The 15,185-nt window shown below is 35.3% G+C and overlaps 1 protein-coding gene across 1 annotated transcript in view; it reads right to left on the bottom strand.

The window, feature by feature from the left end:
* The window catches only part of LOC101995306 (olfactory receptor 5AC2-like), a 1,216-nt gene extending 795 nt beyond the window's left edge, over positions 1-421 (bottom strand). The window contains exon 1 of the mRNA XM_005345276.1: positions 4-421. Within this exon, the coding sequence (XP_005345333.1) occupies positions 4-421 (418 nt within the window). The remainder of the gene's footprint in view (positions 1-3) is intronic.
* Positions 422-15,185: the final 14,764 nt, after the last annotated feature.

Here is a 15,185-nt window from a genome sequence, read left to right as displayed (position 1 = left end):
TGCAGAGTCTTTTGGACATCACAACTGCATAGTGCAGAGGGTTGCATATGGCTACATAGCGGTCATAGGCCATTGCTACAAGGAGAAAAATTTCGGTAGTTGCACTGATACAAAAAAAGTAATACTGGGCAAAACACTCACCCAGAGATATCATGACATTTTTATACAAAAATGTCATAAGCATTTTTGGAGTCACTGTGGTTGAAATACAACCATCAGCAAAGGCTAAATGTCCAAGGAAAATGTACATAGGAGTGTGAAGATGGGGGTCCTTCCAGATGAGAAAAATTAAGCCAAGGTTGCCCACCATGGTGGTAAGATAGGTAAAGAAAAACACCAGGAACAGGGGGACTTGCAGCTCTGGACGATCTGTTATTCCTCTGAGGACAAACTCAGTCAGCAGGGTCCTGTTTCCTTTCATCACACCCGCTCAGGCTGCTCACTGCAAGGAGAGATGAAAGAAAGAAAATATGACCAAGATTCAATAAGAATTCAATTGTACATAGCAAAATCTCCTTAATAAACAGGAAAATGGTGTACTCTTTCTGCTTTTGAAGACTTCCTGAAATCAAAATAATTTCCTGCACAGTATTGATCTACAAGCATGCAATTATCAGAAAAGGCCATAGACATTGATTTCCCTGATATTATGCACAATATCTTAAAACATTATAAATTATGTATAATTTAATGTATATTAAGATTATCTTTAATTTAAATACATTTGTAATATATAAATTTTATACAATAATTAGAATGATAAAAATTCAAAATATTCTTTATACTAAAATATTTTAAGGGCTGAAGCAATGGCTCAATCGTTAAAGGCTAGGTTCACAACCAAAATATAAAATGCTTTAAAACAAGCTCAAATTGAAAGTCTCATTGTATGAAGTCTTGTTTTACATAATGACATCCTCATTGTTACAATGGATTCTGTACATGGTGACACTCTCCACTTTTCTCTCTCTCTTCTGATTTTTCCCTTTACCTTTCAAATAGTATCATTCTACTCCCTTTTCATATATATATTATTCAAGTATACTTATATAGGATGAAAATGAGCTGTGCTTTTGGTAGGTGCTATATTTGTGTAGCTATCATTCTAAGACATAAACAGGTCAAATAGTAAGTTGGTAATTTAAAATATTTCTGCCCTTTTATGCTTTTCATATATGCTATCTGAATGTATATTTATAAGAACAACCAAAAATATTAAATAAAAATTTCTGCGGGTTTTGTTCTGGCAAAATATATGTAAATAAGCTTTCATTATTTCCTCATAGGATTAAACACAACAGAATTAAAATACTATTTTTTTAGATTGCAACAAAGAACCTGTTACTTATATCTTAATCCACAATGTTAAAATCACTTTCATTTTAAATTAAATTCCACATACAATCAAGTATATACAACTTGTTTACATATTGATAATAGATATCGTAAATGAAATATAAACATGCCTATGTTAAAATCTGTCCCCTTAATTAAGAATGTCTTTTAATATTTCAGTTCTCCATAATTTTAAAGAGATTTTAACAATGTTGCAATGTTTCCTGACCCTGTGATTTCTTTGAGAGAGATTGTGAAACTAAAAATGCTGCTTAACATCACAGAACACATTGCCATAGAATGGATGGCAAGTATCTCCAATATCTGCATTCAGCATAAGTGATAAAATAACACATTGCCATAGAATGGATGGCAAGTATCTCCAATATCTGCATTCAGCATAAGTGATAAAATTATGTTTTATACACAAAAGAATCAATAAGGTAAAAGATGAAATTACCTGAGTTACAATGACCACAGAAATAACATGCAAGTCACATGTACCCATGAGTCTAATCAGTCAGTACAGTGGTGCCAGATCCTAAAATACAGCAGGGTGAGCATTCAAATTGGGACCATATTACCAGGTTTCAGTAAAGATAATATTCACATTCTGGGCTCAAGGTGGTTGGTATGTTTGCATCACTGCATTGTTGATCTGAAATTGGAGCTGATCACTAGAAATATCAAATTCCGGGGTCTAAACATCCAATGAATAGAATAGCCACGGATTATTAAGACAAGTCTGGACCAGTATTAAGACAAGTCTGGACCAGTGGGTTTCCTACCACCATGGACTTTTACTTCTTTGAATCTTAGTAGGCATATAGAATTAGCTAGCGGCTCCATCCCCAAATCTGTGCTTTGGAGAAACTGCTTTTTTCTCAAATCATCTGCTTTACTTTTTAAAGGAGTTGAAAGGAGATCTTTTTAAAGGTATAGACAGGAAATCATCTTGAAATAATAAAACTATGTAGAACTGAAATACTGTACAGAAAGTTTCACAGGGAACATTTTGCCAGTTGTTCCAACTAAATAAAAATACTATTCTGTGGAATTCATTCACCTCCATATTTACTGTGAATATTAAGGAGAAATTTTGCATGATGTTTTATTGGATGCTGAAATACAATGACATAGAAGCAAGTATGTTTGTGAAATTTAGTTAATGCTCCACTGTTAAATACCAAAAAGCATAAGATAATCTTTGCTTTATATTTTCCAAGCATTTAGCATGAAACAGATGCTGTTGTTGTAGGGGACTCTTTCTTTCTTCATATTCCCAGTATTCCCAAGGATTCGAATGACCAGGTGAGGAAGCAGGTCATTAATTAATGCCATTAATTGTCACACAGTCTTGTGATTCCATTAACTATAATTCATTTTGACTATGGAAAATTCAAAAGTAAAAGTCATAAAAGATAATTTTACTTAATAAGAATCAAAGCATAAAAATCTACCACATGGACTCTTATAAAGTAACCTGATTGAGTACAAACCATACCTGTGAGTCAACATGGATTTAGAGAAAGTGAACAAAATAACAAAATATTTAATTTAGCTTTTCAGGACTGTTTTGTGTCATATTTAGTAAAAATTTATTGCCATAAAACATTTCTACATGATGCTTTTCACATAAGTATTGACACGTTATGAGAAATTTTTAGTAATGAAATGTTTGAACTCTTAAAGATGACAATAAAATAAATTTTCTCACCAAATTCCCATGAGAATAGCTGCAGGCATAGATGCCAAGAAGCTTATATCTCCAAGAAAATACTCTAGCTTCAGCAGCAAGAATGTCAGTTACAACTGTCCTTCTCGGGTAAATTTCCTTTAACAAAAGCAGTTTGTAAGGGATATTTATTTCTTATCATCTCCAATACTAAAACTCCCTCACTGCTACCAAAAATTCCCAGTAGGATTAAGTCAATCTGCTGGGCATTGTTTATTACTCAGCTAATTATTCCTAACAAATATATTGTAACTGGTCATACAGAGGTTTGCTTGCTCTCTAAATCCCAAATATTAAAGGTCAGTTATAAATAAATGTGTTTGCTCTTCTGACATTCTTTAGATATTTTGGATGCAATTGGCTTACCAATTTCATTTATCTTCAATTAATAATAATACCATAATGTTTAGGAAAATGTTTTATTAGCACATATATATTAGTATTGATTTTACTCATCTTTATGACAATTCTCAAGTGTTATCATATCATTTTCATTTTAAACCAACATTTACTAATTTAGATTCAATCAACGGTGAACTTAATTCTTTCATACCTTCTTCCACTGTAAATAAATTTTTTGAACCATATAGTATTTTCAGTATGAATGCTTTTCTCTCACATAAAATCAGCAAATTTACTGTGGCTTACTGTAATAAAATGTCAGAAAATGTTTAAGCCAAGGAAAATATATAAAAACATACAGAGAAGAAACTGCTTCAGTCACAAGGATTAGCATTTTAATGCATAGATCTCTCTACCATTTCATGTCTTTCCATTTGAGTATATAGTATAAGTATATACTGAGAAAAAAATCATTTAAATGTACATAAACTTTCATAACAAAATAAATGACATGTTTTAAGTCTCTTAACTTGAAAATACATGGGCTTATTGTTCCTCATTATAAAAATTTTGAAAACATTTCTGACCTAAGTCTCAGGAAATATTACAGGATAAAGGGCAGATATTTTCTAAGAACAAGATCAGGAAGTTTGCTGTGAGATTATGTATCCTAGTAATATCAGAAGCAATATCCATATATTTCCACCAAAATTGTCAGTCTAATGTGTGCTGAGTAAGAAGGACACAAATTAGCATGCCAAGCAAGACACAAAAAAACTGAGACCACAGCCATATTTTTAAAAGTATAGGCAACTGAGGAGAGCTGAGAGCAGGTGATGTGTTCTTCCCCACGGAAAGACAAAACAATTGATTGCCTATTGCCAAGTGGTCAGCCATTAAAACATAAACAAAGACAGGTACAACCACATCAGTAGGAAGATCAGTAAGTGACTGGACTCCCAGCTGCCCCAACTTCCATTCCCTAAACCCCAAATACATCCTGTGCCTTTCTGTTGCCAGGGTTTCCCTGTCAAGAACTCCCTGTCCCAAATAAACATTCAGAAACTTAATATTAATTGCAAACGCATGGAGGATAGCTCATGCTTGTTACTTACTAGTTCTTACAGCTCAAGCCATTTCTATTAATATATGTTATGTTTATGGCTTTTATTTCTATCCCATTTTGCGTGTCCAATTCATTCTGCATCTGGTTGGCCGGTTCTCTGATGCTGCCTTTCCCATTCCAGCATTTTTAGTTTGGTTATCCTGCCTGGCTACGAGCCAATCAACTTTTATTAAATTTAAGAACAATACATATTTATAGTGTACAAAAATTGTTCCACAACATTTACCCCTTTTCTTCTAATTAAAATGAAAGGTTTTAAATTTAACATAGTAAAATTATATAAAAAAAAACAGTTATCAACTAAGACTAACAGTCTCAATATCCAATACATTTGTGCTTGGCAAAATCAGAGTAAATATTTGATAATCTATCCTATTTTTGTGAGTTCAAAGTCATAAACCTAATATGCTTTATTACTTAACTAAGAAAAACTGTAAGTTTAACTATTTATTCTATAACTGAATTAAAGACCCCAGAAAGATGAAATGTTACCTAATGAAAAGAAACATCAGAGTTCTTGGATGGTCGCCCACAGTTCCTCTGTTTTGTGGAGGCATTCAACTCTGTCTTACAGGCCTAGCATATCTGACAGACTTTCTTGTTTAGCAGAAAATTCTAAAGGATTGTATTGTTTTGGCAAAGTTCATCACTCGTCTTTCTTGCATACTACTGATCCAGGTTGGGCAATATATTGGCAGCAATTGAGGCAAGAGCATATTTTTGTTCAAATGGATAGTTTTGCTGTAAAGAAAGCAATCTCATACAGAGGTTCTTCAATACTCATCATCTGCCTTTGAAGTAAATTAAAGCTACCAGGATAAGATGTGTCTCCCTGTCATAAAAAGTCTAGGTTGTTAAGGATATTAAATGCCATATTCTGTAAGTATTTCAAGTGTTTTAAGACTATTTATCTATCTAAATATATCTGTGCATGGTTTTGAATATACACCTAACATGACTATCAGTTTTACTGTTATAGATGACTATTATGATTTATTTTAGATTATACCTTAAATTTTTTATTTTATTTTATAAGAAAACAAAAACCCTGGTGCCACTGCCAGTGGCCCTGCAGTCTTCCCAAGCCACACAACTGTCACCTACCTCTCAGGGTGTCTTGTTTGGTCCTATGCTAATTCCTTCCCTGTGCAGCTGTATTGTACTTGGTGAGATCCCATTAGCTCAGGTAAACTGATTCATTGGTTGTCCTCATTATGGTCTTTACCTCCTTGCTGATATTCTCACTCCTCCCACCCTTCATCTGAATTTTCGGAGCTCAGCCCAGTTCTCCACTGCAGATGTCTGCCTCCTTTTCCATCAGTTGTTGTGTGAAGGTTCTATGGTGATATTTAAGATAGTCATCAGTCCGATTACAGAGCAAGGCCAGTTTGGGCACCATCTCCTCTATTGCTTAGGGTATTAGCTGTGGTGGTCCCTGTAAATTCCTGGGAATTTTTCTAGAGCTAGGTTTCTTGTTAACCCCATAATGGCTCACTCAATCAAGATATCTCTTTTCTTGCTCTTATCTCTGTCGTTCCTCCATATCAACTATCCCATTCCCTCAACTTCTCCTCCCCGGCCCCCTTCTACTCCACTTTTCCCCTACAACCCTCCCTTCTGACCCCATGCACTTATTCCCAATTTTGTCAAGTTATCTTGTCTATTTTGACCTTCCAGGTGAATCTCTATGTTTTTCTTAGGGTTCACCTTACTTAGCTTCTATAGGATCATGAACTATAGGCTCAATATCTTTTGTTTATAGCTAGCACCCACTTATGAGTAAGTATATACCATATTCATCTTTTGGGGTCTGGGTTACCTTACTCAGCATAGTGCTTTTTAGTTCCATCTATTTGCATACACAATTCAAGTTGTCATTGATTTTTACCACTGAGTAGTATGCTAATGTGTAAATGTACCACATTTTCTTTATCAATCCTTCAGTTCAGGGGCATCTAGGTTGTTTCCAGGTTCTGGCTATTGCTAAATAATACTGTTATGAACATAGTTGAATAAATGTCTTTGTAGTATAATTGACCACCTTTTGGGTATATGGCCAAGTCTGGTATTGCTGGATCCTGAGATAAGTCGATTCTGAATTTTATGAGAAACTGCCATACTAATTGTACAAGATTGTACAATAAAAGTGATTGTATGAGTTTGCATTTCTACCAGCAATGGATGAGTGTTCCCCTTACTCTACATCCTCTCCAGTATTTGGATCTTAGCCATTCTGACAGGTGTAAGATGGAATCTCAGAGGTTTTTTTTTTATTTCCATTTCTCTGATATCTAAGGATATTGAACATTTCCTTAAGTGCCTTTTGGCCAATTGAGATACTTCTGTAGAGAATTCTTTATTTAGTTCTGTACTCCGTCTTATAATTGAGTTATTTAGAATTTTATGTCTAATTTTTTAGTTCTTTATATATTTTAGAGATCAGTTTTTTGTCTGATATGGGGTTGGTTAAGTTATATTCCTATTCAGCAAGCTGCCTTTATATCTTATTGATTGTGTCCTTTTCTTTACAGAAGCTTCTCAGTTTAAGGGGGTCCCATTTATTTATTGTTGCTCTCAGTGTCTGTGAACTGGTATTATATTTAGGAAGTGGTCTCCTGTGCCCATGCATTAAAGGCTACTTCCTACTTTCTCTCCTATCAGGTTGAGTATGGTCAGATTTATATTGAGGTATTTAATCCATTTGGATTTAAATTTTGTGCATGGGCATAGATATGGCTCTATGTGCATTCTTCTATATCTTGACATCCATTTATGCCAGCATGATTTGTTGAAGATGCTTTCTTTGTTACCTTATATAACTTTAGCTTCTTTGTCAAAAATCGGGTGTTCATAGGTGTATGGATTAATATCTAGGTCTTTTATTTAATTCCATTTGTCAACCTCTCTCTTTTTATGTCAATACCAAGCTGTTTTTATTACTGTAACTCTGTAATACTGCTTGATATCAGGGCTGGTGATGCCTCCAGAAGTTCCTTTATTGTACAGAATTGCTTTGGTTATTCTGGGTTTTTTTGTTTTTCCATATGAAGTTGAGCATTGTTCTTTCAAGTTCTGTGAAGAATTATGTTGGGATTATAATAGGAATTGTGTTGAATCTATAGATTGCTTTTGGTAGGATTTTCATTTTTATTATGTTTATTCTACCTATCTAAGTGCATGGGATCGATATTTTTCCATTCTCTGATGTCTTCTTCAATTTGTTTCTTCTAAGACTTAAAGTTATTGTCAAATGGGTCTTTCACTACTTTGGTTAGTGTTACCACAAGTTATTTTATGTTACTTAGACTATTGTAAAAGGTGATGTTGCTCTGATTTCTTTCTCAGCTTTTTTATTATTTGTATATAGGAGATCTCCTGAATTTTTTAGTTGATCTTGCATCCTGCCACATTACTGAAGGTATTTATCAGCTGTAGGAGTTCCCTAATAGAGTTTTGGGGACCACTTATATATATTATTATATCATCTGCAAATAAGAAATTTGACTTCTTCCTTTCCATATTGAATCACCTTCTTCTCCCTTTCTTGTCTTATTGCTATAGCCAGAACTTTGAGAACTATATAGAATAGGTATTGAAAGAGAGGACAGACTTGTCTTCTTCCTGATTTTAGTGGAATCGCTTTGAGTTTCTCTGTATTTAATTTGATGTTGGCTGTTGGTTTGTGCTGTATTGCTTCTATTATGTTTAGATATGTTCCTTGTGTCCCTGATCTCTCCAAGATCTTTATAATGAAGGAATGTTCGATTTTCTTGAATGCTTTTTTAGCATCTTATGATATGATCATATGTTTTTTTCTTTTAGTTTATTTACATGATGGATTATAATTATATTTCATATGCTGAGCTAGCCCTGCATCTCTGGGATGAAGACAACTTGATCATAGTGGATGATTTTTCTTTATGTGTTCTTGGATTCAGTTTGCCAGGAATTTATTGTGTGATTTTGCATCTATGATCATGAGTGAGATTGGTCTGTAATTCTCTTTCTTGGTTCAGTATTTGTGTGGTTTCGGTATTAGGGTATCTGTAGCCTCATAAAAAAGAGTTTGACCATGTTCCTTTTATTTCTATTATGTGGACCACTTTGACGAGCATAGATATTCACTCTTCTTGGAAGTTCTGATAAAATTCTCCACTAAAACCAACCAGCCCTGGGCTTTGTTAGGTTGGGAGGCTTTTGATGACAGTTTCTATTTTATTGTAGTTTATAGGTTTGTTTAAATTGTTCACCTGGTCTTAATTTAACTCTGGTATATGGTATTTATCTAAAAACGTGTCCATTTCTTTTACATTTTTCAATTTTGCTGGCATTCAGATTTTTGAAGTATGACCTAATGATTCTCTGGATTTCTTCAGTGTCTGTTGCTGTGTCCCCTTTTTCATTTCTGATTTTGTTAATTTGTATGTTTTCTCTCTTCCTTTTGATTTTCTTAAAGAATCAGCTCTTTTTTCTCATAGATTCTTTGTATTATTTTTTTTGGTTCTATTTCATTGATTTCAGCCCTCAGTTTGATCATTTCTGTCTTCTACTCCTTCTGGGTTCATTTGCTTCTTTTTGTTCTAGATCCTTCAGGTGGGCTGTTAGGTCACTAGTGTGAGTTTTATCCACTTTCTTTATGTAAAAACTTAGTGTTATGAACTTCCTTCTTAGCACTGCTTACATAGTGTCCCATAGGTTTGGGTATGTTGTGCCTTCATTTTCATTGAATTTTAGAAAGTATTTAATTTCTTGTTTTTATTTCTTCTTTGACCCAGGGGTGGCTCAGTAGTTCACTGTTCATTTTCCATAAGCTTGTAGGCATTCTGAGAGTAGTGTTCTCATTAAATTCTAACTTTAACTCATGGTGATCCAATAAGATACAGGGGTTGCTCCAATTTTTTGTATCTCTAGAGGTTTGCTTTGTTACTGAGTATGTGGTCAGTTTTAGAGAATGTCCTATAAGGTGCTGAGAAGAAGGTATTTTTTTGTGTTTTTGTGGAATGTTCTATTGATGTCTGTCATGTTCATTTGAATCATGACCTCTGTTTTCTTAATTCTCTGTTAAGTCTATGTCTAATTGACCTTTCCATTGGCAAGAGTGGAGTGTAGAAGTCTCCTACTTTTAGTGTGTCAGGTATGATGTGTTATTTAAGCTTTGGTAATATTTCTTTTACATATGTGGGCACACTTGTATTAGGGGCATAAATGTTCAGGATTGAGACTGCATCTTGATGGATTGTTTTTGTTTTGAGTATAAAGTGTACTTCTCCATTTCTTCTGATTGATTTTATTTAGAAATATATTTTGCTAGATATTAGGATAGCTACACCCACTTGTTTCTTAGGTGCATTTGATGGGAAAATCTTTTCTCAACCGTTACTCAGAGGTAATGTTTGTCTGTGAGGTTGAGGTGTCTTTCTTGTATATAGCAAAAGGATGGATCCTGTTTCATATCCATTGTCTTAGCCTTGGTGTGGAGGTCCTTCTGTCTGTGTGTTGCTTTTATTGGTTAATTAATAAAGAAACTGATTTGGACCTCTATCAGTGTTTTTAGCAGAACTTAGGTAAGCAAGGAAGATGGAACTGAATTCTGGAAGGAAGAAGGCAAAGTCAGAGAGATGTAATGAAGCCACTGACAGATTCAGATGTGCTGAAACTTTGCTGGTAAGTCACAACCTCATGGTGTTATACAGATTACTAGAAATGGGATAAATTAAGATGTAAGAGTTATCCAATAAGAAACTAGAGCTAATGGGCCAAGCAGTAACTTAAATGATATGTTTTCTGTGTGATTATTTCAGGTCTAAGCTAACCAGGCAGCTGAGAAGAATAAGCAGTCTCCCTCCAACATAGCCTGAGTCTTTTTAATAAGTGAATTGAGTTTATTGTTATTAAGAGATATTATTGACCAGTGATTGTTAATTTCTGGTGCAGGACAATTGTCTATATTCTGTCAATTAGGTTTTAAATAAACTCTGATTGACCAGTAGCCAGGCAGGAAGTATAGGTGGGACAACCAGACAGGAAGTAGAACTGGGTCAGTGAGAACAGGAGAATTCTGGGAAGGATGAAGCCCATCCCTTTTTAGTCCTGTCTCAACCACAGAAGAAGGAATATGTGATTGCCCCACTAAAAAAGGTACGGAGACCAAGCCATGTGGCTAACATAGCTAAGAATAATGGGTTAATATAAGTTATAAGAGTTAATAAGAAACCAGGGCTAATGGGACAATCAGTTTATCATTAATATAGTTCTCTGTGTGATTTCTTTGGGGCTAAATGGCTGTGGGACCTGTTGGGAAGACAGAAACCAGGCAGGACAGAAACCTCTCCAACAATAAATTTCTGTATTTTTTCTGTGTTACTGGTTGTGTGATTCTCTTCTTTCATTTTTGCTGGTGGGAGTTATCTGTTTCTTGTGTTTTGGTGGGTGCAGTTAGCTTCCTTGGGCAAGATTTTTCATTCTAGTACTCTTTGTATGGCTGAGTTTGTGGATAGGAATTGTTTGAATCTGGTTTTATCGTGGAATACCTTGTTTTCTACATTTATTGATATTGAAAGCTTTGATGAGTATGAGTGTAGTAGTCTGGGCTTGTATCTGTGGTCTCTTAATGTCTGCAGCACATCTTCATAGAACCTTCTGGCTTTCATGATTTCCATTGAGAAGTTGTGTGTAATTCTGGTAGGTCTGCCTTCATATGTTACTTGACCTTTTTCCTTTGCAGTTATTAATATTCTTTCTTTATTTTGTATGTTTTGTATTATGATTATTATATGATGATGGCAGGGGTTTTTTGTTTTGTTTTTTTGGATTTTTTATTAAATATTTGATGTTCTGTAAGCTTCTTGTACTTTCATAGGGATATCCTTCATTAGGTTGGGAAATTTTCTTCTATAATTTTGTTGAATATATTTTCTGTGCCTTTGAGCTGGGGTTCTTCTCCTTCTTCTATTCCTGTTATTCTTAGGTTTGGTCTTTTCATGGTGTCCCAGATTTCCCAGATGCTTTGTGTTAAGAATTTCTTGGATATAATGTTTTCTTTGACCAATGAATCTGTCTCCTCTTGGTATCTCTAACACCTGAGATTCTTTCTCCTATGTCTTCTATTCTGTTAGTTATACTTGCATCTGTAGTTCTTGTTCATTTACTCAGATTTTCCATATTCAAAATTTTCTCAGTTTTTGTTTTCTTTATTTCCTCTCTTTCAGTCTTCAAGACTTTGAAGATTTCACCTGTTTTATTGCTTTTTCTTTGTTTTCTTGGCTTTCTTTGAGATATTTGTTAATTTCTTAGATTTTTGTTTATGTTTTCTTCCATTTCTTTAAGGAAGTGTTTTATTTCTTCTTTAAATGTCTCCATCATGTTCATAAAATGTAAAATTGTTTTTCTCTACTTCTTCTAGGTTAGGATTATCAAGTCTTCCTGTTGTATGACCACTGGGTTCTGGTGCTACCATGTTGCTTTTTAGGTTGTTGAATGAGTTCTTGCATTGGTGTCTACCCATATCTTTCTTCAACTGATGCTAGCAGTGCCTTTGTGTGTTGGTCCAATCCTTGCAGTGGCTGCCTGGGTATTTGGAAATTGTTCTTGGTCTACTCTGTACTGTCAATGTCTGTGTCTCAGGGGGCCAGTGAGGTCTCTCTTAGCCTGTTCTCTTGGTCTTCTTTCCTAGTTCACTCTCTTGGTTAACTCTGTGCAGTAATAGCTTATACTTTAAAGTTTCTCTCTTGGTCCTCTCAGCAATAAACTCTTCTTGTGCCTTTCAGTTAGCAAAGGGAAAAATCTTTAAATGTTTATAAGACTCCAAATATGCTTTTCATATCCTCCTATCCCACATAGCTATCTGAAAGGAGTGTGGACTTCTTATGACAAAAGGAGAATCCATAACTAACTCAGGTTACATTGTGGACCTGTTAAAAGCCGCCTGTTTCCCCAAGGTTATTGGAATTATTTGCTGTCAGTCTCATCAGACTGACAACTCCATATTTCCAAGGGAAATAACTGGGCTGATCAAGAGGCTATAACAGCAGCATTTCAGAGCCCAAACCTACCTCAATCATCTTAGGGGATTCATACAATACAGTCCACCTTATTGCAGACACCCACTGAGACCCAGCAAATTCTGTCCTACCTACATCTGCTCTTTCATCCTAATAGCAAGGCTCTATTTCATTTTGTTAAGGCTCACCTCCAACCCACCCCTGAGGACATAGAATTCTGAAAAATATCACTGCCTCTTGTAAAATCTGTCAAAAGTCAGATCCCAAGACCAAATATTATAATTTCCCTTTTCCCACCCACCAGGCCAGGGGCTCCCTTCCAGGAACTGACTAGCAGTTGGATTTTACTCATATATACATGGTAAGAAGAGTTAAATATCTCCTGGTTTTGGTGGAAACAATGTCTGGGTGTATTGAAGCCTTCCCCACCACTAATAAGAGGGCCCAGACAGTTTCCCATGTTCTTCTCCAAGAAATCATTCCCTGGTGTGGAATGATTAGTTGTTTGTGGATCCCTAATTGAACCCTGTAAAGGAGTCTTAAAGGCAAAACCTTTTAAAGCTCCCATTAAAATATAATATGTATGCATTCCTAGGTAGCTTTTATACATAAAACATTGAAAAACCAGCCTATAATTCGCAACCAGAGAATCTAGACAACAAAGAGAGTCTTAAGAGAAACATACTGGAACTACATAGGAAGCCATTTCTTTTAAGGAAATTGAGATTGTGAGGGTCATTGGAAAGAAAAGAAGTGAAGAAGAGATGAAAGGAGGGGAGCAGACAAAATTTATAGCTCAATAAAAACAAGAAAAAAGTTGAAATATAAATAAATAAGTAAAAAATAAAAATTAAAAAATTGGGTACAGGTCTAAACAGCAAATTCTCAACAGAAGAACCTCAAATGGCCTAGAAACTTAAAGAATTGCTCACCATCCTTAGATATCAGGGAAATGCAAATAAAATGACTCTGAGACACAATCTTACACATGTAAGAATGGCTAAGATCAAAAACACAAATGACAGCCTATGTTGGAGAAGATATGGAGTAAGGAGAACACTCCTCAACTGTTGGTATAAATTTAAACTTCTACGACCACTTTGGAAATCAGTATGATGGTTTTTCAGAAAACTGGCAATCAATCTACCTCAAGACCCAGCTATACCAATATTAGGTATATAACCAAAGAATGCTTAATCATACTTGAAGGACACTTGCTCAATTCCATTCATAGCAGCATTATTCACAGTATCCAGAAACTGGAAACAACCTAGGTTCCCCTCAACTGTGGAATAAATAAACAAAATATGGTATGTTGATTGATGTTTCTGTCCTGCCTGGTCCCGCAGCCATTCAGTTCCAAAAAAACACACAGAGGTCTACGTTAATTATAAACTATTTGACCTGTTATCTCAGGCTTCTTATTAACTAACTTTACATCTTACATTAACCCATAACTCAGAGACTTGGTACCTTTTATCAGTGAGGCATTCTCATCTTGCTTCCTCTGTTTCTGAGTGACGACTGCAGACTGAGCCTTTCCTCTTCCCAAAATTCTCCTGTTCTGGTGACCCCACCTATACGTTCTGCTTGACTACTAGACAATCAGCATTTTATTAAACCAGTAAAAGTGATAAATCTTTATAGTCTACAATACCATTGTTGCACAGAACTTCCCACTTTGATGAGGGAGAGTCTTCTGGCTTGTGTTAATTTCATTGGTTAAGTAATAAAGAAACTGCTTGGCCTCTGATAGGACAAAAAATTAGGTAGGCGGAGTAAACAGAACAGAATGTTGGGAGAAAGAAGCTGAGTGAAGGCGTCGCCATGATTCTCCCACTCCAGGCAGACGCAGGTTAAGATCATTCCTGGTAAGCCAGCTCATGGGCTACACAGATTATTAGAAATGGGTTAGGTCAATATGTCAGAGCTAGCCAATAAGAGGTTGGAACTAATGGAGCCAGGCAGTGTTTAAAAGAATACAGTTTCCGTGTAAGGCCAGGTGCCGGGGATGCAGCCCCGCTGCTCCTATTACAACACCACTTTGTTTTTAAAAACAAAAACTCTGAATTTAATCTCCTTTGTTTAGCTTTTTTCCTGACCATTATCCATAACAACTTGTACTCAGTACACTAAACAAAGACAAACATTCATAATCCATTTTGGAGGATGTGGGCATAGTTTTCTAGGCTACTTCCTGCTGATTGGGGTGCTGATAATCTTATAGGGACCCTAAAGAAGATTTAGAGTTATGGTCAAGTCCTGAATGAAATATTCTGTAAGGCTTGATCTTCACAGCCAGTAATCTTGAGGCTGTTCTCCATGTAGAAGTCAGAGGAAACTCCAACAGATGTCCTTTGAAATGTTGGATCATCTGGGCCATCTGTTCCTATTGGAGATTTCTTCAGGAGGGTCTTCCTTAATCAAATCTGAAATTTTTAACCCAGAATGAATCCACAGCCTCTCATTTCCTGTGGAAAAAAAAAGTAAAAACCTCGTCTGCAAAGTAACATATCTTTTGACTTAAATTTTAATGTCAAGGCAATTTCTAAAATATATTGGTTGGATTAATCTAGCAATATTTATAATCAAATGTCTTTTAGAAGCTGTTGCTCCTTCCTCAGCCATCAAACAATTCAACGACAAC

Source organism: Microtus ochrogaster, chromosome 2 (assembly GCF_000317375.1).
Source record: "Microtus ochrogaster isolate Prairie Vole_2 chromosome 2, MicOch1.0, whole genome shotgun sequence".
Taxonomy (NCBI): domain Eukaryota; kingdom Metazoa; phylum Chordata; class Mammalia; order Rodentia; family Cricetidae; genus Microtus; species Microtus ochrogaster.
Note: the sequence above shows the minus strand (reverse complement) of the source record. Positions and strands in the feature narration are given on the sequence as shown.